Here is a 25,028-nt window from a genome sequence, read left to right as displayed (position 1 = left end):
GTGGGCAACGTGTGTAAGTGACCAAAGGGCTACTACCTCTGGGATACTGAGTCAGAGGTGTGGCAGCAGAGACAACAGCATCATCAATATAGCAGCAGCATCAGCAACACCAGCATCCTTTTCATGAACACACCATCGAAACCATCAGGGACACGATGGCAGCGGCCATGTCACGGTCACTGCCATCACAACCGCCACCACCGGCAGTACCAACGACAGACTCTGCTCTAGCTCTCAGATCATAGACAGTTTGACCACAGGACCAACAAGATGGCTTAGCAGGCAAAGGCACCCGCTGCCAATCTTGACAAGTCCATTCCCCGGAAGTCAAATGGTAGAAGCAAAGGACCGTTCTTGCAAGTTGTCCTGCATACCACCACACCCCACACCTCCAACACAAAATAAACATATCAAAATGGAATTTAAAAATTAAAAGCTAAACTTGACTGCAACCCTACAAAGTTGGTGTTATGAAATTGCAGGTCTACAGCTGGCCAGTACTCTCTGGCTTGCACACGCCTCCCTCTCATCCCTTTGCTGTCACATGGCATCTCTGCCCATGCCACCTTCCTCTTGCCTGCCACTGACCAGTCCCTTCTCAGATGCTCACAGCATCGTCTCAGCTTTGCTTCTTGGTGCTGTGATAAAATACCCTGGCAAGCGGGCGCCAGGCCGAGCTCCAGGAGTCCAATCAATGAGAGAAAGGAGGAATTCTACGAGCAAGGGACACTGAGATCATGATGGGAAAACGTACAGAGACAACCAGCCAAACTAGTGGAAAAGCATGAAATGTGGACCAATAGCTGAGGAGGCCCCATGGTATTGGACTAGGCCCTCTGGATAGGCGAGACAGTTGTTTAGCTTGAACTATTTAGGAGGCCCCCAGGCAGTGGGATTGGGACCCATCCCTGGTGCATGAGCCAGTTTTTTGGAGCCTAGAGCCTATGGTGAGACACTTTGCACAGCTTTGGTTCAGGGAGGAGGGGATTGGACCTGCCTCAACTGAATGTTTCAGGCTCCGCTGACTCCCCATGGGAGACCTTGCCTTGGAGGAGGTGGGAATGGGGGTGGGTTGGGAGGGAAGGCTGGGGGGAGGGAGGAGGGAGGAGAGGGGAATCTGTGGTTGGTATGTAAAATGAAGAGAAAAATCTCTTAATAATAAAATAATAAAATAATAATAATAATAATAATAATAGTAATAATACCCTGGCAAGAGCACCTTAAAGAAGAAAGGGATTATTTGAGTGACAGTTCCAGAGTCCTGTCCCTCATTACAGGGAAGTCAAGGCAGCAGGATCGTAAGGCATCTGGTCGCATGCATGGTCGAGAGTAGAGAGAATAATTGCATGCATGCTTGTACCCAGCTCATGTGCTCTCCTTTTTATTCAGTCCAGGGTCTGGCCCATGAAATGGCACTGCCCACATTCAGGGTGGTCTTCCTACCACAATTAACCCAGTTAAGAAAACCCCTCACAGATGTGCCCACAGTTTAACCTGGTCTAGACAATGCCCCGCGGAAACTCTTCTTCAACATGATTCTACTTTACGTAAAGTTGACAGTTAAAACCAGGGCTTGAAGGTTTTCCCCAGACTGTGCCACACTGTACCTTCTCCCTTCTTCTTCCGAACTGTTCACAGGTCCTCAAAGCCCCACCATGAGGGAGAAAGAACCTGGCCTGAGCTCAGGCTCTAGGGACACGTGGGTAACCTGCAGCCAGCCATCCTTCTTTAAGGGTCCCCCAATTTTTCTTATCCTAGACTCTGGGCTCCCTGAAGGCAGGGTCTCCTTCTGTGTTTCATCTTTGCGTATCTAACATTAAATCCAATGTCTGCCAGACAGAGGGTACCCCAGAAGGCCTTGTCTAAGCCAGGGCTCAGTTCTCCATGGCCCCCAGGGAATCAGGCAGATTCAATCCAGGTGGTGATGCTTTACACGGAGAAACCCTTGCAAATAGGGAACTATGCAAACCCCAGGAGAGGTTTCTGTGAAGACCGATGGGCAGGGCTGCAGTGCCCTCTTGTGTCCAGGCTGTACCCAGGGCTTCCACAAGAAGGTCTGGAAGAGATTTCTGCAAAGATTAGTTTCCACTGTGCACAAGAGACGACGCTTGTGCTTCCTGCACTCGTGGGCCTCTGACATGTTCAGGGATGGGAAGACCTGGCTCTCGTCCCACTCGCTGGTGCCATGGGACTGACTCTTTCATCTGTGAAATGGAGTGTGTGTGTTTTGGCTGCTGGGGAGGAAGAAGGTGAGCACTGGCCTTGCAGAGATGCTTCTCCAAGCCATTCCACACATGGTGATTCAGCCCTAAGTGTATCAGCAGCCTTGAGGCACATGTAGTATCTTGGCTTTGGTAGAGTTTGTGGGATGCAGTAGGAGAGTGCCCTGCTGTCGGTCCCCATAGGGGTATCGCAGCACTCACAGGACAGAATGCCAGCTTTTTTTTTTTAAAGTGTCCTCTCTGACTCCCTCGAGCCCTTCAGAGGCAGTGGTGTCCTGTCACCTCTCATTCCAGCTCTGTGTTCACTGTCCACACACAAAAGCTTCTCACAACAAGCTGGATGTCCAAGGGAGGGGAAGGTCATGGCCTGCTTAGGGGAAACATGGCAGCTGCAGAGGTGCCCCACCCCTCACCCCACTGAGAGGTCCACCAAGCAGGTCCTCACTTTTTCAGGAAGCTGGATTGCACGTGACTTTGTAAGGTCACATGATCAATTCTTCAAGTGAATTTAATTTGTGTTAATGAAGAGAGAGATGCAGCAGGTCACTGAGAAGAAATGCCAGCATCTTGAGCCAGCTGGCCAAACAGTCATGTTCCTGTTTAACTGAGGGACAAGAGGTCAGCTAATAACCAACGCAACCAGAGGTTTGTGAGGTTCTGATTTTGGGGAAGCACAGCGGGGAAATGCAGTGGTCACTCAGTGATTCCTAGGTCCTCCAAGGCTTTCTTGTCATTAAGAGGAAAACCTGATTAAGGCAACACAATGTTCTGCTCATTCTAAATAGGGAAGAATCCACTGCCTTTGCCCTGTTTCATCTTAAGAGACTTGAAAGAAAGAAAGAAAGAAAGAAGGAGAAAGAAAGAAAGAAAGAAAGAAAGGAAGGAAGAAAGAGAAATACATAAATAAATAAATAAATAAATAAATAAATAAATAAAGAAAGAAAGAAAGAAAGAAAGAAAGAAAGAAAGACTTAAGGGCTTTTGTTCAGTGGAGCACCGTCCTTTCAGAATCTCTTTTTGGGGGTTTATCTCAGTGGCCATGTGCTGAGGTAGCATGCACAAGGTTCTAGGTTCAATCCCCAGTACCACAGAAGCCTTTTACTTTTTTTTTTTGTACACAGTCTCATGTAGCCCAGGTTAGCCTATAACTTACTATGTAATAGAGAATGACCTTTAACTTCTCAGACTCCTTTTTACCCCAGTGCTGGGATCACAAGCATGAACTATCATGCCCAGTCTTTTCAAAACTCCTGTCCAGTTCTCAGGGGCCCTGGGTTACCAGCGCATGTGGCTATCTCCATATGGCACATGTGGCCATCCCCAAATATTGTGGGCTGTGTGCTTCCTACAGGCAAGGCTTCCCCCCTACATGCTCACAATATCACCACATAATTACCAAAGTTAACAGGGCACACCAGAGCAATCACTTTCTATTTGGGTTTGGTTGACTGTCCCTGTAACACTTTCATAGCCAAGGCTCACTGAAGAAGCCAGGTCTCATATGACCACTCAGTATCCCACCTCAGTGCCAACTACGATTTCACTGTAGCTTTCTTCTATGGCCTCATTTTTTTCAACCTTCATGACCAACAGCAAGAAACTTTGCTTTTTTTATTGCTAACATTCTAACTCATTGAATCCACCCCTTGAATGAAAACACTTTCAGCTGTGTGTGGTGGCACATGCCTTTAATCCCAGCATTTGGGAGGCAGAGGCACGTGGATCTCGAACTATATGAGTTTGAGGCCAGCCTAGTCTACATAGTGAGTTCCAGGGCTGCCAGGGCTACGTAGTGGGACTTTATTTCAAAAAGGGATTAGAAGGGGTGGGGTGACATAGGTACAATAGTTTCTATACCCCTCACCTCCCCATCATGCTGGCTCCACGCCACATTCCTCCCTGTGGGATATCATCTCCTCACACCCAGGCCTGACTCCCACCCGAGTGGCACCCAGAGATGGATGGATATCCTTATCACCAGGATGGACCAGCCATTCCATGCTGGGCTGTTCTGTGAGTGTGCCGACTCTGTCCCTGCCCAGTAAAGGCTTTAGGACTCAACTAGGAGAATCCAGGGGAAAGGAGGGGAAGAAAAAAGAGGGGAGGCAGGGGAGGGATGGAGAGAAAAGGGAAGAAGAGGAGATGAAGGCAAGGGAGGGGAGGAAAAAAAGAAGAAAGGAAGAGCGGAACTATAATTACATCATGCCATGCTGTCTTAGTTAGGGTTTCTATTGCCGTGAAGAGATGTTTGCTGGGGCAAAACTCTTTGGTCTGGGAGCACTGCCTCCTTGTCCACATCACAAAGGTGGACTTGTTGCTAAGATACAACATCCAGAAGACTGCAACTTAAGGGAAAAGGGCTTATTCTGCGTCAAAGTGGGATGTCAACAGTGGCAGGAGCTTGAAGGAGCTGGTGTCCCATCACATCCACAGTCAGGAAGAGAGAGCAATGGATGCCTGAGCTGCTGCTCAGCTCCCTCTCTCCATTTGCACAGTCCAGAATCCTAGCCAGGGGATGGTGCCACCCACAGTGGGTGGGGTTTTCCCATATCAATTAATGTAACCAAGATAGTTCCCCATGAACAGTCTCACAGACATGCCTGCAGGCCCATATCCCAGGTGACCCTTGATTTTGTCAGGTCAGCCATTAACAGTAACCAGCACAACCACAGAGGAAGATGAACTTGGCATTGTCTTGGGTGCCTGGCAATGGTCAAGTCTGCAAAACACACAGTTCAGTGAAATTTACCTGATAAATTTGAACTCTCATTGATGAACAGGTTTTGGACAATACTCAGAATCTATTTTAGGATCTCTGAGTGCATTTAGCTTTTCATGATTAAAACAAACATTGGAGCTTGAGACCAGAGGCATCCGATGCCTGGAGGAAGAACCTGTGTAGATCTTGAGATGGTCCCTCCAGTGCCCTATAGAGGCAGCTGTTGAAGAGGTCATCACAGGTTCCTGCATGGCAAGGATTCTGAGACATCCAAAGAAGTCCAGAAAGGACCTTCCAAAGATTCCAGTCACTGGCATCTGCTTCTGGCTTCTGGTGATGAGCCCTGGTACATCAGGTACAGGAGCCTAGCAGATCGGCGCTCACCACATGCATGTCACTTACTATATAGCAACACATAGTGATGGCACAGTTCTAAGTGCCTCATCATGTTGAGTGGAAAGTAGTTCTCCAAAACTGGATCCACAAGCCAGGATCAGCAACAGTGTCCAAGAATGCCCAGAGGCCTACAGACACTTGGATGCCTCACACAGAACAAGGTCCATAATCATACACCTTGTAAGTGTGCTTTCATGAATAATAATAATAATAATGTTTCATAGTCCATTTTATCATCTTACATCGTGAGGGGCAGATTTATAGTACACTTCCTTTCCCAGTGGCACATGAATTGGCTTTGTTTCTGGGAAGTTCTAGGGTACAATTGTGATTTGAAAGAAGATTTTATATTTATTTTTAATTATGTGTGTCTATGTGTGGGTGTGTATGTGTACTTGAGTGCAATTCCCTTGAAAGCCAGAAGAAGGCATCAGATCCCAAGGATCTGCAGTTACAGGTGATTGTGAGCCACTCAACATGAGTGCTGGGAACTGAAATCGGGTCTTCTGGCAAGAGCAGTACATGCTCTTATCCAGTAGGCCATCGTTCCAGCGCCCTACAACTATGACATTGAACTAGGACTATACTGTTTCCCGTCACCCAGAAATCCACTGACAGAGTGTTCTAGTGCACAGGGTGTGGCTCTAAATGCTGGATTAAAGCCACAGAGGCAATGAGACCTTACACATGCCAAGGTTATGCATGAATGGAGAAGATGGGTGTTCAAAAACACTAACAGAAGTATCTAGGTCAGGAGGGACATGCTGGGCAGGAAAGTGAATCAGGGTGAAGGTTAGAGAGAGTGAGGCGTGCCTCAAGAGGTGCCAAGAGGGTGTCTATCAGCAGAGATGAAGATGTGCATGTCTCCTGTGTCTACAAGGGCTGACACGCTCTTGGGTACACCAATGGAATCCTGTTATGTTCTGGAATCAAGTCAACAAATATTCCACCTATTTCACCATTCCGTGATGAGGCACTGATTGAACATTTATGTACACTCAAAAAAAAAAGAGAAGCATTAGAGTCTCCCCTCTCCCCCAAAGGTGATGGCATTAGGGGAAGAATCTTTGGGGAGGTGATCAGGTCGTGAGCCAACTCTCACCAAGTACTCATTCTGCCTTGGTGTTGGACATTCAGCCTCCGCAGCTTGAGAACACTTTCAGTGGTCAGAAGCCGCCTGGTTTACAGTATTTTGTTATGGCAGCCTGAATGTATACAGTTTACTGAAAGGCTGATGGGTAGAGGCCCGTGAGACAGGTCCTGCCTCTGGGGGCAGAAAATGCTTCCAGAGCCCAGAGGAAGGAAATAGACACCATGGTTGAGAAGATTCAAGAATTGTGTCTCAGAGGTTTTATGTGACAGTGAGGGGTGGGTGACAAAGGGATCAGTGGTGTGTTATAGGCATTACCATGTCTCCAGGCACTTAGTCCGGTAATGACTCGGGACAGAAGCACTGTTGTAGTTTGGCTTGAATTTCATGAATGCTGAAGCTGGTTAACAAAAGGCTATGGTTTTTACCACCAAGCCCTAATTGATAAGTCAGATTTTCTATCCACCAAAAATTTCTTATTATTTATGAGTGTTTTGCCTGTACATATGTATGTGCACCATGTGCAAGCCTCATGCCTATGGAGTTTAGAAGAGGTCATCAGATGCCCTGGAACTGGAGTTATGGATGGTTGTGAGCCTTGATGTGGGTGTTAGTGACCAAATCCAGGTCCTTGTTGAGGACCACAACAAGCAACTTTTTAAACTGCTGAATGATCTCTCTCTCTCTCTCTCTCTCTCTCTCTCTCTCTCTCTCTCTCTGTTTTTGTTTGTTTTTATGATACAGGGTTGTCCCCTCCAAGTACTAAGCAGAGCCCAGGCTTGCTTATCTTCCAAGATCAGTGAGATGGGTCTAGGTTGGCCTCAGACTCTTCACACACCTGAAGTTGCCCCGGAGCTCCTGATCCAAGTGCTGGGATCCCAGGCAGCACCACCATACCCAGCTCCACCGTTCTCCTAGCCATGCCCAGTAGGCCTTTTCTTTCTCTCAGTGCCTGGGCATTTCCCCATCAACTCTTGGCTCATTCTCTGCCCCTTCTTCTCCTAGTCTCTACAAACACTCCACATTTCTCGAGTCTCTGTGCCTCAGCTCTCCTTTTCTTGGAATTTTCAACTTTGTTGAGCCTTTGGAAACCCACAAGTTGCCTGCTCTATGGTCCCCTTTGGTGATGCTCTGGTTCTTATTCTTCCCAAAGGAGAAGACTTTATGGAGCGAAGGAAGGTCTCATGCAGACATCTTCCAGTGTAGTGAAATCTGTGATTTTTAGCACTCGGGAGGCTGAGGCAGGAGGATCATGAGTTTGAGACTGCCCTGGGCTACAGTGCAGGCCTTTATTGATGTGCATTCAGCAACATCCAGCAACACCCAGGGTTTCCCCAGGAAACTGGTAAGCAGTCACTGTCAATCAATCTGTTCACTGCTGCTTTTGAACTTCAAACAGTCACTTCAGTAAAGCTGTTAGGCCCAGCAGCTGGTTACTTCCTTCCCAACGCCTGCTTTCTGGTCAGCAAGGTGGCACCTTCTGGATCTGGGGGTGGCTGCAGTCAGCCTTCCTGCAGGTGGTAGGGATGGACTTCAGCTCCTCTCCCCAGGGCACCCTTCCCTCATGCTAATGAGGCCTTGCACCCCACTTCTCATAAGCATTGCTGGTCCTTGGCACTCTCTTGTCCGGGTGTTTGTGTTCTCACACTGGTCCCTGCAGATGCTGGCGTCAGCGCCCTGGGGTGGAGGTGATGAGATGGCCTGTCGCTCAGAGGTGAGGCAGCCTGAACAAAGCTCCCTTCTGCTTGGGCTCACTGTCCACTCTAAAGGCTCCACAGCCAGGTCTCCTGATGTGAGTGAGCACTGTGGGAGGTGGCAGCTTGGAAAAACTCCTAGGCCCATGACTCACGGTCAGCTCTAGCTCCTGGCCTTGGCCACCTCTACCCTGTCTGGTGTTTCAGAACTCAAATTCTGAAAGTTAACTACTCTGTTCCCTCACAGTCACCCCTTTCACCAAGGGTGCCAGGTATACCTGGCATTGGCTTTCTCGTTTTGTGTTACTCACTCATATTTACCATCAAAATCCACTTGTGATTTGTGTCCCTCTCCCCAGTGGTTCAGTGATACTATTTACCTTTCATTTCTATATTCCTTCTGTAAATACCCAGAAAATGGAAACATTGCTCTGGGGAAGCCATCTTGCATAGAAATACATAATGTGAAGCACACGGTAGTCATTCCAACCAGAAGCAAAGTTGGCAGAGATCCCACAGGCAAAGTGATTGGCAATAAGAAAGCCTTTCTTACTACAGCAAGCATTCCAGAAAGGAGAGGAATGGACATATCTTAAAGGTGCTACTGCCAGACAGAAAGGCACTGCTTTAAATGGACTTTTCAGGTGACACATGTAGAACACACCTTGTCATCTTGCAGGGAGGGAGGTATACAGTCACCAAGTGCCAGCGCATCACACCTGTCTAGTAACGGGGAGGGTGCCAGTGGGATGCTGAATAGTTTCTTTACCACAGGAAACATCTGCTTCATGGTCACTGAGGAGTATAATGGTCTTATTGGGTGTGTTACTGGGGGCTGGGCTTCCATTATGGGTGAGGGAGATAATCTGAACTATTCACAGAACTTCCACTGAGGACACAGCCTGCCTCAGGATTCCCCTCCCTACTCTTGGTATACACAGGTTCAAAGGGAATTGCTCCAAATGTTTGAGAGAGTGAGCAGATGTTCTCACAAACCCACTATCAATGCTCTAAGGAGCCTCAAGCCTGGTTTTAAACATCCACTTGGACAAATTCGAAATTAAAAAGGGCAGCCAAGGTTAATGCCTCAGAAACTCAGTGTGGGAGCCATCCAGAGGACAAAGTAGCTTACAGAACCAAGCCATTCATATTGATAGAGTTATTTCTTAACAAAGCTTCAGTTTGTGTGTGTGTATGTGTGTGTGTGTGTGTGTGTGTGTGTGTGTGTGTGTGTGTGTGTGTGTGTACATGAATGTCACAGCATGCATGTGGAAGTTGGAGGAAGGCAGGGGTTGGTTCTCTCTTTCTACCAATCATATATCTGCATTCCAGGGACAGAACTCAGTTCTCAGGCTTGATGGCAAGGGCCTTTGCCTAGGGAACCATTTTGCCATCCTAACCATTTGTTTTTAACTCTGCTTCTGGGAGCTGATCTCCTTCTACATGTCTGAAGATAATGGTACACCTTTATCAATGAAGATGCAGGTTACTTATTATTTCCACAGCTCCGGGGCTACTCGTGAGTTATTAGCAAATGCTCGGGTATTCCTGCTTACATTGCTGATTTAGCACAGAGCAGGATGCTGGCTGTTGTGGCAAAACTCCTGAGAAAACCCACCTATAAAGAAGAAAGGTTGATTTTGGGTCATGGCTCCAGATTTCAGTTCATGGCCGCTTGGCTCCCTTGTGTTACAGCCTACAGGGAGCCTGAGCCTCAAGGTAGAAGTGGGGCAGATCACAGCTTGTTGCCTCCTCACAGCAGCTGAGGAAGTGAAAGGGAGGTACCAAGGCTCTAGTGTCCCTTTTCAAGGGCATTCCCCCAACGGCCTAACTTCTTCCTTTCGTCCACACCCCAAAGGTCCACCTCCCCACAGCTCTACAGGGTGCTAAGCAAGCCTTTAGTATAGGACCTTTGGGATCATTCGATATCCAAAGTGCAACATCCTGAGCCACTCTGGAGGAAGCTAGCGATGTCTGCTGTCTGATCCAAAAGCTGAGTGACAGACAGAAGCGACTAGAGTCAGAAACCCTCAGGGGATGTTTAGGCTCATCATGCCTAGTCCTGTCTGCCTCTTCATGGCATGCTGCTTTCTTATCTCAAGGGACCATGACGCCTTAAGCGTTTCGGTCTGTAAGCATAGCCTGCCTCGCTTCACTCTGCAGTAGGAGTGAGTGGGTGAGGGTGCAGCTCCCCGCTGCTATCCCAGATGAACTGGAATGTGAAGCTTATGTTTTAAAGGAAGTATCCATTTGTTCTCAAGGAATGATCACCTCAAATGTGATAGACGAATGCCATGTGGCTGCCATCTCCCCCCTCATTATGGTATGCGGCAGACATCACAAATCAATCCCTCATGCCATTTGTTTTCACTGAGCCTGGACTTGGCCTAGAATCCCACTCATTTTTCAGCCCTATGGTCAGCAACTTCTCTCCTGATCCCTGTTTTATTATTTTTGCTTACTAATTGTTATTATTATTAGAATGTGTGTTGTGTTCATATGTATGGGCATATTGCATAATTGGAAGTCAGAGGTTGACACGGGTGGCCATTCTCAATCACTTTCCACCTTATGTTTGAAACTTGCTCTGTAGACCAGGCTGGCCTCGAACTCAGAGATCCTCCTACCTCTGCCTCTGGAACGCTGGGATTAACGGCATGCACCACCACCACCCAGCCTATTTATTTTTCTTAATGCGATCTATTTGTATCCTTTGGTCCCTTACTCTATATCTAACACCAAGGTCTATTCCCTTATTTGGCCACTTCCTCCTCCTGAGGCTGAGCACCAATGTCCAGCTATCAAAGTATTGAAATCCAGCAACCCAAACCCCCTTTGGCTCACCTAATTAACATGTCCAAATAAAATTAAACACCTCATCCTAACATGGGGTTTCCCCTTTTATGTTCATAAACTGCCATTTGCCTATGGGCCAGATTGTAGGCTGGTTATCATTGACTTAACAGCTAATATCCACATGTAAGTGAATTAATATCATATTTCTCTTTCTGGGTTACCTCACTTGAGATTATTTTTTTCTAGTTCCACTCATTTGCCTGTGGTAACAGGTTATGGAATCCCATAGGGGACAAACTCATGAGGTGGGCATTGATCCCCCAAAATGGACCTCAACTTGTTCAGGACTAGAAAGTGATATCACATATTGTAGTGCCACAGTCTGGACACCCTTAGTCATCAACAGAGATGGGAAACTGAGTTCCTATTGTAGGCACCTGTCTGAGAAGCACAGGAGTTGGGGGCTTGGCACAGGAAGCTTCAGGGAACTAATGTGTTTTAGAAAGCCTGTACCAGGATCACCTTCATCTTGGAAGAATGTTGGGGGCCTCAGCTTTTCAGGGTTCTAGGTGACATCAGTCAAGAGAGTATGTTTCTGAGCTCTGCAGGAGCCAGCAGGCTCCTAAGACCCTGCCATACAAAATCACCCCCCTCTACCTATGACTGCCAGGACTGTCATTTTAGCCCGAGAGGGGCCTGCTCTTGATCTCAGCCCCCTCCTTTAGCACAGGTAACCCCTCTTGAGGGGATCTCAGTGGGTCTAGTTTTGTGAGACTTCTTTGCCTAGGATCATATTCATGGCTCATCTTCTAAGGGTTTCAATCATTCCAACAGACAAGAACAAGATGCAAAGACATTTTCTGCATCTACTGGTTCAGGGTTCTGATTAGTGTGATGAGAAACACTTGCACATGGGTCAGCGAGAGTGCTCAGCGGATAAAGGTGCTTGCCATTAGCCTGACAACCCGAGTCCTATTCCCTGACCTCACGTGGTGGAAGGAGAGAATCAACTCCTAAAAGTTATCCTCTGACCGCTACCTGTGCACCACAACACACATGTGCACATGGGTACACACACACACACACACACACACACACACACACACACACACACACACTCCCCTAAAGACCACTTGTGTGCTTGGGATCAACGAGTTGGGCTCTAAGAACTTGTATTTTGTATTTCTGCAGCTCTTTGTTATAACCCCAATCCTCGATATTGGAAAATTGAATCTTGGGATTGTTTTGTCATTTTTAAAGACAGCACAGGCACAGTTAGGTGGTGGGTACCCCAAGTAGCTCACAGCTTACTGTTCTTTTATGGACAATGAGAGGTGAGATGTAGGTCAACACAGAGACCTCCCCGCCCCCATGAGCTTTAGTCTTTGCAAGAAGATGTGGTGAACGCAGTCATGAGCAGTGTCCCTGGTCCTGCAGTCCGCCATGTTCCCATCACACCCATTTTGTCCTGTATGTGTCCCTGCCCGCAGACCTCAGCATCCACCCGAGACAGGTGTGGGGTGGCAGCCACTCACCTTCACACTTGAGCAGGAAGAAGTCCATGTTGTGGCTGAAGGAGGCACTGAAGTAGGTGCAGTTCTCTACTAGGTCGCAGGACAGACACTGCCTGTTGAAGTCATCGACTGTGTTGGCACTGGAGGAGCAAAGAGCCAGTGAGAACGGTGGCAGGGAAGGAGTGATCACAGACATCCAGCCCTGAACTCCCCAGCAGGGACCTCTCCTCTGAGACTACCCTGTCACTCCTGCTGCCAACCCCTTAAGCTTCACTCCCATCAACACTCCTTTGGTACTTAACTCCGCTCCCGAGAAGCCTTCCTAACCCATACTTCCTCCAGACTCTGGAGACCTCTCAGTTCTTCCGGCCCTGGATGGCAGCTGTCTGACCCATCAGTAAAACTGCAGGCTAGGTGTGACCAAGGTGTGGAGACTGCATTTATGGATGCCATTGCCCAGCCTGGTCATGGGTACTATCACATGGCCATGGTTACCATTCATCATCCAGTGGGGGCCATGGTTACTGTCAGCTGGTGCTGTCCTGGGTACCCTCACCTGGTGGTATTGTGGGCACTATTACCTAATGAAGTCATGGGTGCCATCACTTTGAATAATCACGGGTGTCTACAGTGGTCATGGGCATGATCACAGGGAACTTTCTACCCATGTGAGTGACTCTCAGAACAGGTGATTGGCCGTCTGGGAACAGTGGAGAGTTCTATATTCCTTGAGTGCCAAGTGCAATAGGAAGGAGCTCTGTGAATGTCAAGGAACTCGTATCGAATGTTTCCAGAGCCCAGTTCTCCTGACAGCAGAAGGCTGGTGATGCTGCTTCTTGCTTGAGGATGAGGGGAGTGAGAGACACCGACTTAAGACGCCACCTGGGGCCACCTTGGTCAGGTTTAATCTAGATCAGGAAGTTGCTGTCTTCACATGGCACTGGGAAAGTTCCTCTCTGAGCATAGGCCCCAGCATGGAGCTTTTCTCCCTGAGAATGAAGATGTCATGGGAGAGAGATGCTACGGGTTACAGGAGAGGGGCAGCCGGCTGCCTTCCTGCTTTTTATACACTGGGTAGCCTGATGTTCATGATATAGGCTTATAGTGGCAAACAGTCTACAGAGAGAAAGAAGCAGGTCCATGATAGCAAGGCCCTTCCCACTCATGGCAGCCTTATACTCAGCATGGATTCCACTGGCTGGCGGGGAGACCTCTGTGTTCTGGGGACTTCTCTGGCTTCTCTGGTCCACACTGCCCAAGGCCCCTTCCAGTGGCCACTGTATACTCAGGGAGAAGCCAGCTGCAGCTCTCCTAGTTAAGAAGTGTCCAGAAACACCCACTGTTCCTCCTTTCCTCTAAATTTGTAGGAACCAAGTTTACCTCAGAACAAAGCCCTCTCATGTGACACCAGTAAGGGGTAGTTAACAGGATGAACTGTTGAGAGGGTGATCTTAGATCTGGTCCCTTTCTGGGTTCCTAGCATGCCCACTCATTTTATACATTATTTGAGGTCATGGAACTTGGGCCATGACCTCACACAGCCAGCCAGCATGCAGCTTGAAGGGACATGGCAAAGCCAGCCTCCTCTCCACTCAGTCACTGGTCCATTCCCAAACCAGATGCAGCTGTCCTCAAAACACACAGATGAGGGCGGTCTGCCAAGGTAACACTTGAATACAGGAGTAAGACAGGCAGAGTTCTTCAAGAGGAGAAAAGAAGTGTGTGTGTGTGTGTGTGTGTGTGTGTGTATACACCAATTTGACCAAAGCAGAAACAAGACTTGAGGCCTTGGGTCTGGTGGCTTCTGCACTTTTTACTCTTCATGGCTTTCTAGGTACTCAGCTGCCCTCGCTGCCTCCCATCTGCTGTGGAGCTGTGATCCTGTGAGGCCAGGAGGCCCCGCTGGCCTGGGAGTCAGTTACCTGTAAAGTTGTCGTCTTCGTGGCAGGTCCTCTGTGCTCAGGAAATAGCTGTGGACATGGGTAAGGTACACATGGTTAGCTTGCCCCAGGGCACATTTGCAGGCCACAAGCCCTACCCTAGCATCTTCACAGTGCCTCTCAGGGACCGTGGCCTATAGAATGAGCAACGCTCATGTTAGGTCTGGCAGCACTCATGACCACAGCAGGGGAAGGCCAGGTGTTATAGGCAGAGGGACACACTGTCAACATCAGGTATCTCCTGCGCCGATCCTGGCCCCAGAGCTCTTGGTCCTGATGTAGTAGTGAGGGCAGTGGCAGTACACACCTAGATGTGAACATGCGGGTCTGCCTACAGATTAGTAACCTCCTGGTGGGCAAGGACTAGAGAAGACTTTATATGATCCCATAAAACCTGGTCTGCTGGTTTTCTCCTAAGTCTGAGAGTGCCCCCTGGGTGAGCAGTGAGGCCGAGCAGCATCAGGTACAGGGCTGGGCCTGGATTCCGACACAGTGAAATCTGGCTACCCCCTGTTAGCCACTGAACAATCCAGAGAAAGCAGCTTAATTTCTTTGCATCTTGGTATTTATTTTTATTTCATGTGTGTATGTGCACATAGGTGCCTGCTTGTGTGTATGCAGGTGTATGTGTACACAGGCGCACATGTGTGCACTTGCCTGTAGAGGCCACAGGCTGACCTTGGGGATCATTCTTCGGGAGCTGTTCATCTGGTTTCTTCTGAGACAGGATCGCTCACTGGGACTTGGCTCACTGATTAGACGAGACTTGTTGACCAGCAAGCTCCAGGGCCCCACTTCCCCAGCACTGGGGTTACAAGCACATGTCACCACGCCTGGCATTTTATGGGGGTCCTGGGGACTGAACTCAGGTCCTTATGCTTGCACAGTGAGCACTTTAACAACGGAACTGTCTTCCCAGCACATGTCTTAGTTTGTCTTTAAATGGGCAAGCATACCTATCCTAACATACAACCATAGTATTAGTGAGATGTGCTGGGGACACCCTCAGCCTGTGCCCAGGTCTACAGAGACTCAGTAAACAGCTATTAGAGAGAAACAATCTCTGTGATCCATGTCGCCTCACTGGTCTGTGGAAGCTTCCCCATGTCATGGTGCCTTGTAGCTTTGGAAGTTGGCTGAGTCAGTACCTCGGCTCACCATGAAGCCAGGGGTGAGTGCTATGATCTCCAAGGGCAGAGGAGGCCTCCTGAGCTGCGCTTGCCCTCTCCCAGTATATCTGACTAAAAACAAGTGGGGCTGCTAGCAGTGAGAGACAGCTCCTGGGACCCAGCCCCCGGTTCTCACTTACATCTTATTCCGCTTCTCATCATAGGACAGGATCTTGGTCACATCCCAGTCCCCAGAGGTGATGGACTGGATGTTGTCATTGCTGCTGTTGGGCTGAAATACAGACAAGATGTGAGGAAGGAGACACTGGGCTCCAGCTTCGGTGCCTCATTCTGGAGCCTGTCAGAATGGGGCCATATCCACCCCCTTCCTGCTTCTCTTCCGTGTGGCCTGGCTTGAATTCAGCATTCTCTGTGATGCTCACTCCCTGGTCTGAGTGTCACTAATGGCAGTATCACATGGTCCCTCTGTAGGGCTTGTTCCTGGTACCTCATCCCACATTCTACAGATGCACACTTAAGGCCAATGCACTTGTGAATTTAATGTTTGTGTTAGGACCCAGGATGGAGGAAAGAGAGTGTGTAGGGGAAAGGATAAAATCAGGCAAAATCAGGAAGGAGTTGGGAGGAAGAAACTCAGTAGTAGTTCTTCTGGCTGTCGCTGTATTCCTTCCTGGGGTCCAGGTGCCACAGTCCAGGACTGTGACTCCTGCTCAGCTAGCGTACTTCTCAAGTGTCTCCCAGAGCCCTATACTGCAGTCACACAGGACCTGCCATCATAGCTCCAGGTGCAAGCAGCATTCAAATTTCAGCTGGGATGCTGAGGTGCAGCTGTGGGTGGCTGTTCTGAATGGTATATACTCTGGGGAGCCAGTGTGGAGGGGATGGAGCCTAACTCAGGTGATGGAGGCCAATACTTGGGACTGCTGACCTAGGAGCAGGCTGTGTGTGTGTGTGTGTGTGTGTGTGTGTGTGTGTGTGTGTGTGTGTGTACCTGAGTGTAGATGTGGATTCAGGAAGGCAGTGCAGCCTCAGGCAGTCCTCAGCTTGGAAGCAGAGGCCAGGGCAAGAGTGTGGGTGTCTGGAGCAAGGTAGGAACCACTTTCTGAAGGATGCTAAGGGGTTCTCAGCAATTTCTGATCATCTGCAACAATTTAGAAACTGGGACTGAATGCAAGCATCAAAAAATTTAAATCTTGCTTGAAACAGCCCCAGTGAGAACGTGAACAAATCAAATGAGGTTTTGGATATCCTGTAAGTCATGTGATTGAGAGGCTAGAAAACAGAAATGCCTGCCTAAGCTGGGAGTAGCCATCATTCCCACCCAAGGCATTTCCGTGCCCTTCTCTCCTCCCTCCCAGATGTTTCTTGAGGGGATGGTCCCGTGGCCTTTCTTCTGGGTCCACCACCATATACATGCTCCTCCCACTTCCTACCCACAGTGTTTCTAAACAGCCTTCTTCCTAATTACATTCTATACACTTGCCCTCATTCTTGATCACCTCAGTCAGCTTTAAAATAAAGTCTTCACACAGAGGATGGGGTTGGTGACACAGAGTGCCAAGCACACGCCTGTCCCTCCCACCATATGTCTCAGGACAGAGGTCTCAAAACTCAGCGTCCAGGCAGCTCTCCGGTGGCGACAGTGCTTGCAGACAGGCATTCACCAGATATCCTCTTCCCCGCTCATCCACACCTATCCTAAGCTGCCTGACAAGAGCAGGTGAATCTGAGTGGCAGCTACGGTATCATTAAGGTCAGATATGCTTCTGGCTCAGGGTAGAGGCAGTACTGTGGTTAGAAGGAGACTCATAAAAGACTTGGAGCAGAAAGTGGTCTTGAGGGAAGGGAAAGTGTCAGGACGGACAGACAAGTACTCAGCGGTCATCTTGAATCCTCATTGCTACCCACCTATGAGTTCCTGTATCCCTCTACTGTTGCTAGAAATGTCATATTCCATGTTCATGTTCTTGAGTATCAGTAAAAATTTAGACTCCAGTCACTGCCCTGCTCAGAGCCTCTGCACTTAGACAAACATCATGCCGCCCTCACCCTTGGAATCCATCCATGAACATCAATCTCCCAAGGCCCCTTGAGGTCCTGGGAAGGGTGAGTGTGCTCCTCCGGAGGCCAGGACCAATAGCACAGCAGCATAGAAAGCAGTGGGACTTACCTGGGATGATGACACGGTGATATGGTAGAATTTCCCCCGTCCCCCTTGTGGGATCGCTCTGACAAAGAAAAACTTCCGGCCATCCTTGGAGAACACGGGCTCCTCATTCTGTGGACAAAGATGATAAGCCCATCAACACAAAACTGTGTGGGAGCATGGAGAGTGAGTGGGGAGAAGGGCACCCTCAGGTATTCCATGTGTGATTTCTAATGACAGAGGGAGCTGTGGGGGTCTGTGGGTCTGTGTGGGGCCTTCACTCTCTTTGGGACTAGAGAGTCAGACCTTTGGTTTTCTAAAAGCAGAGGGAAAAAGGGGCACCTAAATTCACAGACTAGGGCTGGAGATGGCTCAGCCGTGCAAGCATGAGGACCTGGGTTCAGATCCCCAGAACCATGTAAAAAGCAAGGAGCTGTAGCAAGGGTCTATAACCCTAGTGTTGTGGAGCAGAGACAGGTGGATCCCTTGAGTTTATTGGCCAGTCAGCCTAATGTACTTGGTCAGCTCCAGGTTCAGTGAGGGAGCCTATCTTAAAAAATAAGGTTGAGAGTATCTGAGGAAGACACCTGATGTCAACATCTGGCCTCCACATGCACATACACATACATGTTTGTGCATACTACACAAACATGTACATGTACCCTACACACACACACACACACACACACACACACACACACACACACACACACACACACAGTTGCAAAGACACATCCAAAGGGCAGTTACGCCCAGTGTGCAAAGATCAGTGAAGAAATGGGCTTGTGCACACATCAAACACACCTCACGAGAGGGAACTAGGCCTGGGGACACATAGGACTTCAAGAGCTGCTGTGAAAGCTGTGAGCATGCAAAGCTGCTGTACTGACTTTTATCATACACCAGCCCAAAGGCAACTGGGGGAATAGTCACAGACTGCACTTTTTCCTCTTCTAATCCTGTCTTCTATTCTTCTCAATAAAATCACACTGATTCACCCATTGAGGAGGCAGTCAAATGGATCAATTGTATCTATTTTAAAATGCAGACAGCAGAAAGAGCCCTTATGGGCCCAGCTCTCACTAGGGACATCCCGAAGAGGTAAGTACTAGATGGTGCATCCATCTGAACAATAGTCACTTCTCCCTGAAATCAACCCTGGGGTCAGGGCTACCAACTGGATATAAGACCCGAGGGGTATCCTGTTACCATGCTCTATTCCTGGCACCCCAACAGCTGAGCAGGCAGGGACTGGCAGCTCTTAGCCTGCCCTAGGGGGAAGTGGCCACCGATGGGCAGAGAGTGATTTTGGTACAGGAGCATCTCTGCCACACTCTGAAATCAGAGTCTGGAGGTTCCCATTAGTAAACGCCAACTAGCTGGCTCCTCCAGTTATGGCTAAGGTGTATCTATATTGTGATTCAAGAGGCTGCCTGATAATGCAGGGATGAGAGCAAACAGTAAACAAAACGCAGCTGGCCCAGGAAAAACTCATTTCCCCACAGTGAAGGAACACACGCAAACACGATGTGCTCGGAGAAATGAACTAACATGTGATTAAAATGACATTTAATCTTCATGAATATTTGCAATAAAATGAAACCTTTAATCTGCAAATATTGATTTTCCTATTTAGAGTTGGGAGTGTGGTATTTAACAGGAGAGGGAGTGGAAAAGATCAGCAGTTAATTTGGCTTTTTAGATGGACTTCTGTTTGCCAACCACGCGATGGACGAGGCAATAGTCCCCTAGTTTTCTGGGGGAAATGTTTGCACTTTGGACAAAGATTAAAAGTAATATGATTGATTCTGGACAGAAGCATTGTACCCATATTGAAGAGGCCTCAGCTTCTGAGGTCATTGGTCCACTGCTTTCCAGGACCTTCCAGAATGTGCCGAGGAAGGCATCTGCCAGTCTTTGGAAACTTGCTCATGTAGTAAACGTGTGTGTGTGTGTGTGTGTGTGTGTGTGTGTGTGTGTGTGTGTGTGTGTGTGTCTGTGTGTGTGTGTGTGTGTGTGTGTGTGTACATTGGAGACCAGATGCCAATCTTGGCTGTTTTCCCTCAGGACACTGTCCACCCTGTGTTCTGTGATAGGGTCTCTCACTGGACTGGGACGTGCTGATTTGGCCAGGCTGAATGGCCAGTGAATCTTAAGGATCCTCCTGTCTTCACTTCCCGGTGTCGGGATTGCAAGCTTGTAGCCAGAAGTTTCTTCAGTCCCACCTGGCCCCTGCAGTCCCAGAGCCACTTATGAAATAATTACTCAGAGGCTTAATATTAATCACAAACTGTATGGACCATGGCTTCTTGCTAGCCAGCTTGTATAACTTAACTCAACCCATTACTATTAATCTATGTATTGCCACGTGTTCCATGGTTTTATCTATGTCCCATTACATTACATGTTGCTCCATGAATGGCGGGCTGGTGTCTCCTCCAACTCTCCTTTCTCCTCTTACTATCTCTCTTGGATTTTCCTGCCAGCCTCCATCTTCCCCTGCCATAGGCCAATGCAGCTTTATTAATTAGCCAATGGGAGCAACACATATTCACAGCATACAGAAAGACATCCCATAGCACAAGCTTGTCCCACAATGCCTTGTGTTTGTTTGTATGGATTCTGGGGGTTGAACTCAGTTCTCCATGCTTACATGGCAAGCCCTTTACTGGCTGAGCCACCTCCCCAGTCCAGTAAATAAACTTTTAGTGGCAAAGTGCACGGCTTTTTTGAAGTGAGCACTGGGATCTTAATACCAGTTCTGCCTCTTGTTTGATGTTAGGGGATGATGGTTTCCTTGCTCAGCTGCCCGACTGGCCCAACTCCACAGCCAGCCTTCCAGGAGTGCAGTTTCTGTGTGGCTTCTGCCAGTCTCTTCCATTGCTCCTGTCCTCTAACTTTCTAGCCCAAAGTTTGAAATCATAAAACCAAATATCTGGCTAAATATGTAAGACAGCCAGAAACTCACCCACAAGACTAGCTTCAGCCAGGCTGCAGTTCTGAGTTCAACACCCAAGTGTGCTGGGGCTGGAGGGCCGTCATGGATCTGCACCAGGGCCAACTTGCCAGTCTGGCAGCAGTGATGGGCATGCATGTGGCCAGGAGAAATTTACTATTTCTCTAGCATATTCTTAGAGGGGAGGGCCCTTGCTAGCCGTATGCATGCCTATGACCCATTCCTTTTGGCTTCTGGGGTTCTCTGTGGGGTCCCTTGTGAAGCTCCAGGAAGGAGATGGAGAGAGAAGAGCAGGGGATGAGGTCTGGGCATGCAGATGGCTATGATAACTCGAGGCTGGTAGCACTGCTGCAGGCCAGCCATCCTGCTAGCACCACAGTGGGGAAACTGTCCACTGGAGCAGACAGGATCCCCCTGGGTCTACATGGCCGTCTGGGATGTGTGCAGCAAGCTGTTGTAACACACAGAAGGTGGATGGACCGTGGAGTGTGGCCTCAGTGTATCTCCCTAAGTCATGCCTGTAGCCTCTGATGAGAAATGCTCATGATCCTGAAGGGGCGGCCAGTGGCTTCCTGGCAGCTGATGGCAGCCCAGTCTTACATAGGCTCCTATGATGCCCTGCAACACCATAGCACCACAAAGGATGCAGAAGGATGCAGATCAATTTCAAAAAAAATAGTGTCCATGAATCCCTTTAGGGAAAAACAATGCACTGGGAAGCTATTTGAAATTGAATTTCTCTGGAGCTTACGTAGTATGACCCCCTTATAGAGTCTCAGACCATGGTATGTAGGTAGTCAGCCTCACCATGGCTTGTCACAGCATCCCTGGCCAACCCATAGGGTTCCAGATCATGATGTGTAGATGGTCAGCCTCACAGTGGCTTGCATTGGCAGCCCAGGATGGAACACACCTATCCAGTGCGAATGGATGGGCTGCCTGAAGGAGCCACACAGTGTCTCAGAGACAAGTGCTCCTGTAGAGAACACGGTGCTTTAATAAAACACTTAACAAGATGGGCCTTTAGTGCATCCATGGCTCTGTGCAGCCACCTTCTCTAGTTCTAGTTTCTCACACATTTAAAGTGATTGCTTCCTCAAATATCAGCTACTTGCTTGGTGAATTAGAAATTTGCATTTTGAAACAGTAAAAATAATGAATTTAATGCCACTATTCCTCCGTATTCAAGCTGCTGGGGAAGGGCCTGGTTTCCTGAGTGCTGTTTGGAAGTTCAACCTTCACGCTCCATGTCCGAGCTGGTGGCTTTCTCCCACATGGTGAGATGTTCAGTCAGAAAATACAGGAAAATGCAGCTGGTGTTGGCTCTGTGGCCACTCTGTGATGTTGAAGAGGAAGACAGTGAAGGACAGCTGGAGGATTCGTCCCCAGACCTGCAGGACAAGGCAGTGTGTCCGTCCAGGGACTGGAGTGAGACCAGATAGGAAGTAGCTGCTCAGGGGAAGTCCCTTGGGGTAGAGTGCTAGGACACTGAACTATCCCCCATGCCCAACATACTTCTAGCAGGGCTTTTTGGGAGCTTGTTCTTACTTCCTTTCAAACCCGGCCTGTGTAATTTCTCTGTGCTTGCTCCATGCCCCACCCCCAAATTTCCTGGTTTCCCTCTTGTCAGAGGCAGAACACCAAAACACAGCTCCTGAGCCTAGTCCACTCCCATGCCTGGGATTTATGAGCAATCTTATCTAGATGGGAACAATGCTATGCTCTCATTGTTTCATTTCCAAAAAATCTATTGAGGTGAAATTCATGAGTCGAGCATTTAACAAAACTGAGCAATCCTAGCATTTAGTCTATTCATGACATCATACGGCTGCCTCCTCTAGCTCTGAATCTGTCTGCCTTCCTTCCCAACCAAAACACCCTCCACCACCATGCTGACCACCACTGGCCACCTTTCTGTCTCTGTGGATGCACTTATTCTGGATGTTTTATGAGAAGTATATCACAGGGGGCCTTTTGTGTCTGCTCTTCTCACTCAGCATTATGGCCTCAGTAGTACCATCCATAGCTGCCAAATTGGGACTCCTTCAATAGGCACCTGTGGTATATCCATGTAATGGAATATTACTCAACCTTGATAAAAGGATCAATATCCTGATACATTCCACATACAACATATGCTGAAGGAGAGTAGCTGATTCATGTCTTTATAGCTAAAAAATTTTAATTGACAACATTTATATTTATCAAATAAAAATATTATTTTGAAATATATATGCATTGAAGAATGACCAAATGGAGTTAATGAATACATACAACTTTTTAATTTCAAGTACAACTTAGAATCTACTAATAAATCTTATTTTCTTTAAATTTATGTGTATGTGTTCATGAGACTGTATGAGTCTATGTGCACCATGGGCATGCAGAAGCCCTTGGAGGTCAGAAGAGGGCATCAGATGCCCTGGAACTGGAGTTACAGATGGCTGGTGAGCTGCCATGTGGGTGCTGGGAATCAAACCTGGGTCCTCTGCTAGAGCAACCAGTACTCTTACCACTGAGCCATCTCTCTAGCCCTGTGTAAATGTAAAGAATACAGCACTTTAATGATTGAACCAGGCTGTGCATTAGAATTGCCTGAGCCGATTTTTCCTGAAAACAAATTGACACCAGCCAACATTCCCCCAGCATCATCCATTCCCAATAACCACCTATTCTGTCCTTTGAATGAGAACATGCAGTTAATGGTGGTTAATTTGATTGCCAACTTTACTGGGTTAAGAACCACCTAGAACATTGGTGAGGTGCAACTTGGGGTTTGTGTGAGGTGTTTCCCAACAGGATTAACTGCTGGAAGACTCTCTATGAGTGACACCATCTGTGGCCTGGGTTCTCAGAATGAATAGAGAGAGAGAAAGGAGGAAGCCCACTGAGTACCGCATTCATCTCTCTGCTTCCTGACTGTGGATACAGTCATGTGACTAGCTGCCCTACACTCCTGCTGCCATGACTCCCTGACATGGTGGATTGTATCACTTCAAACCCTGAGCCCAAATAAACTCTTCCTTCCTTGAGTTTATCGGTCAGGTATTTTATGCAGCAATGTGATGAATAACTGATGCATGTAGTGTTCATCCTTCTGTGCCTGGCTTCTGCCACTTATCGCAGTATCCTCTAGTTTCATTCACGTTTCCTTCTTACATCTCATATCTTCTTTGCCTTCTGTCTCTTGCTGGACAATCAGGTCATCTTGGCTGTTGTAACTGTGATGCAGTGACACAGGAGTAATTTCAGTATTCTTATTTCGTTTCCTTTGGATATACACCCAGTAATGGGATGTTTGAGGAACCTCCATGATGTCTTCCACAGAGACTTTCCTGAATTACATTCTTGCCAACAGGGTGTCAAGGTTCCCTGTATTTCCATATTCTCTCTAATACACATCTTTTGTCTTTTTTGATAATATTCTATCAGCTGTAAGGTTATTTCACTTTGTGATTTCAACCTGTGTTTCTCTTAGTGATGTCAAGTATTTTTCAAGTATCTGTTGGTCATTTATGTCTCAAATGACCCAAAGAGGCTCCCAAAAGCCAGTAAAAGAGTCAGAGACAGTCCCTGCTCCCACTGTTAGGAGTCCTTCAAGAAGACCAAGCTACACAATTGTCACATATGTGCAGAGGGCCTAGGTCAGTCCCATGCATGCTCCCTGGTTGTTGGTTTAGTCTCTGTGAGCTCCTATGAGCCCAAGTTAGTTAATTTTGTGAATTTTCTTGTGGTTTCCTTCACCCCTCTGGTTCCTACCATCCTTCCTTCCTTTCTTCAGCAGGATTCACAGAACTGGTCATCTCCTGTGATCAGGCAAGACTTCCAGTGAAGGGATTAGGACACCAATCCAGCCACAGAACATTGGACCCACGGTCTGTTCTGCCTAGGGGATGTCATGGGTTAAGAGTGGCACAGAGATTGTGGGAGTGGCCAACCAATGACTGGTCCAGCCTGAGACCCATGCCAGAGAAGTGAGCCCATACCCGACAATGTCTGCAGTGCCAGGACCCAGATGCTGGATGGCCCAGTGATTTAGGATAGAATCAAACACTACTGGAGGAAAAAAGTCAATGTAATGATGCCTAATGGTATTCTGCTATGCTCATAGATTGGTGCCTAGCCTAATAGTCATCAGAGATGTTTCATCCAAAGGCTAGTAGAAACAGATGCAGAGACCCACAGCCAAACATTAGGCTGAGTTCAGGAAATCCTGCTGAAGAAATGTTACTGATTTTTATACATTGATTATGTACTCTGTACATTTACTGTCTTTATTCTAATATTAATATATATATATATGTATATATATATATATATCACATATATGTGTGTGTGTGTAGTAAATCTTTAGGATTTACTAAAGATTGTGCCATCTGAAAACAGAAACAATTTAATATTCTCCTTTTTGAAAACAGGGATAAT

The 25,028-nt window shown here is 47.9% G+C and overlaps 1 protein-coding gene across 6 annotated transcripts in view; it reads right to left on the bottom strand.

Annotated features, from left to right (window-relative positions):
- Positions 1-25,028, bottom strand: part of Dpp6 (dipeptidyl peptidase like 6) — an 883,656-nt gene that overhangs the window by 45,476 nt on the left and 813,152 nt on the right. For all 6 annotated transcript variants that reach the window (XM_052721907.1, XM_052721909.1, XM_052721906.1 and 3 more), the window contains exons 13-16: positions 17,672-17,779; positions 15,681-15,772; positions 14,354-14,401; positions 12,453-12,571 (exon numbers count right to left, since the gene is read on the bottom strand). In XM_052721907.1, the coding sequence (XP_052577867.1) occupies positions 12,453-12,571; positions 14,354-14,401; positions 15,681-15,772; positions 17,672-17,779 (367 nt within the window). The remainder of the gene's footprint in view (positions 1-12,452; positions 12,572-14,353; positions 14,402-15,680; positions 15,773-17,671; positions 17,780-25,028) is intronic.

The sequence above is a fragment of the Peromyscus californicus genome, unplaced genomic scaffold, assembly GCF_007827085.1.
Source record: "Peromyscus californicus insignis strain IS unplaced genomic scaffold, ASM782708v3 Scaffold_6__1_contigs__length_162567912, whole genome shotgun sequence".
NCBI classification, from domain to species: Eukaryota; Metazoa; Chordata; class Mammalia; order Rodentia; family Cricetidae; genus Peromyscus; species Peromyscus californicus.
This window is presented reverse-complemented; position numbering and strand designations above follow the sequence as displayed.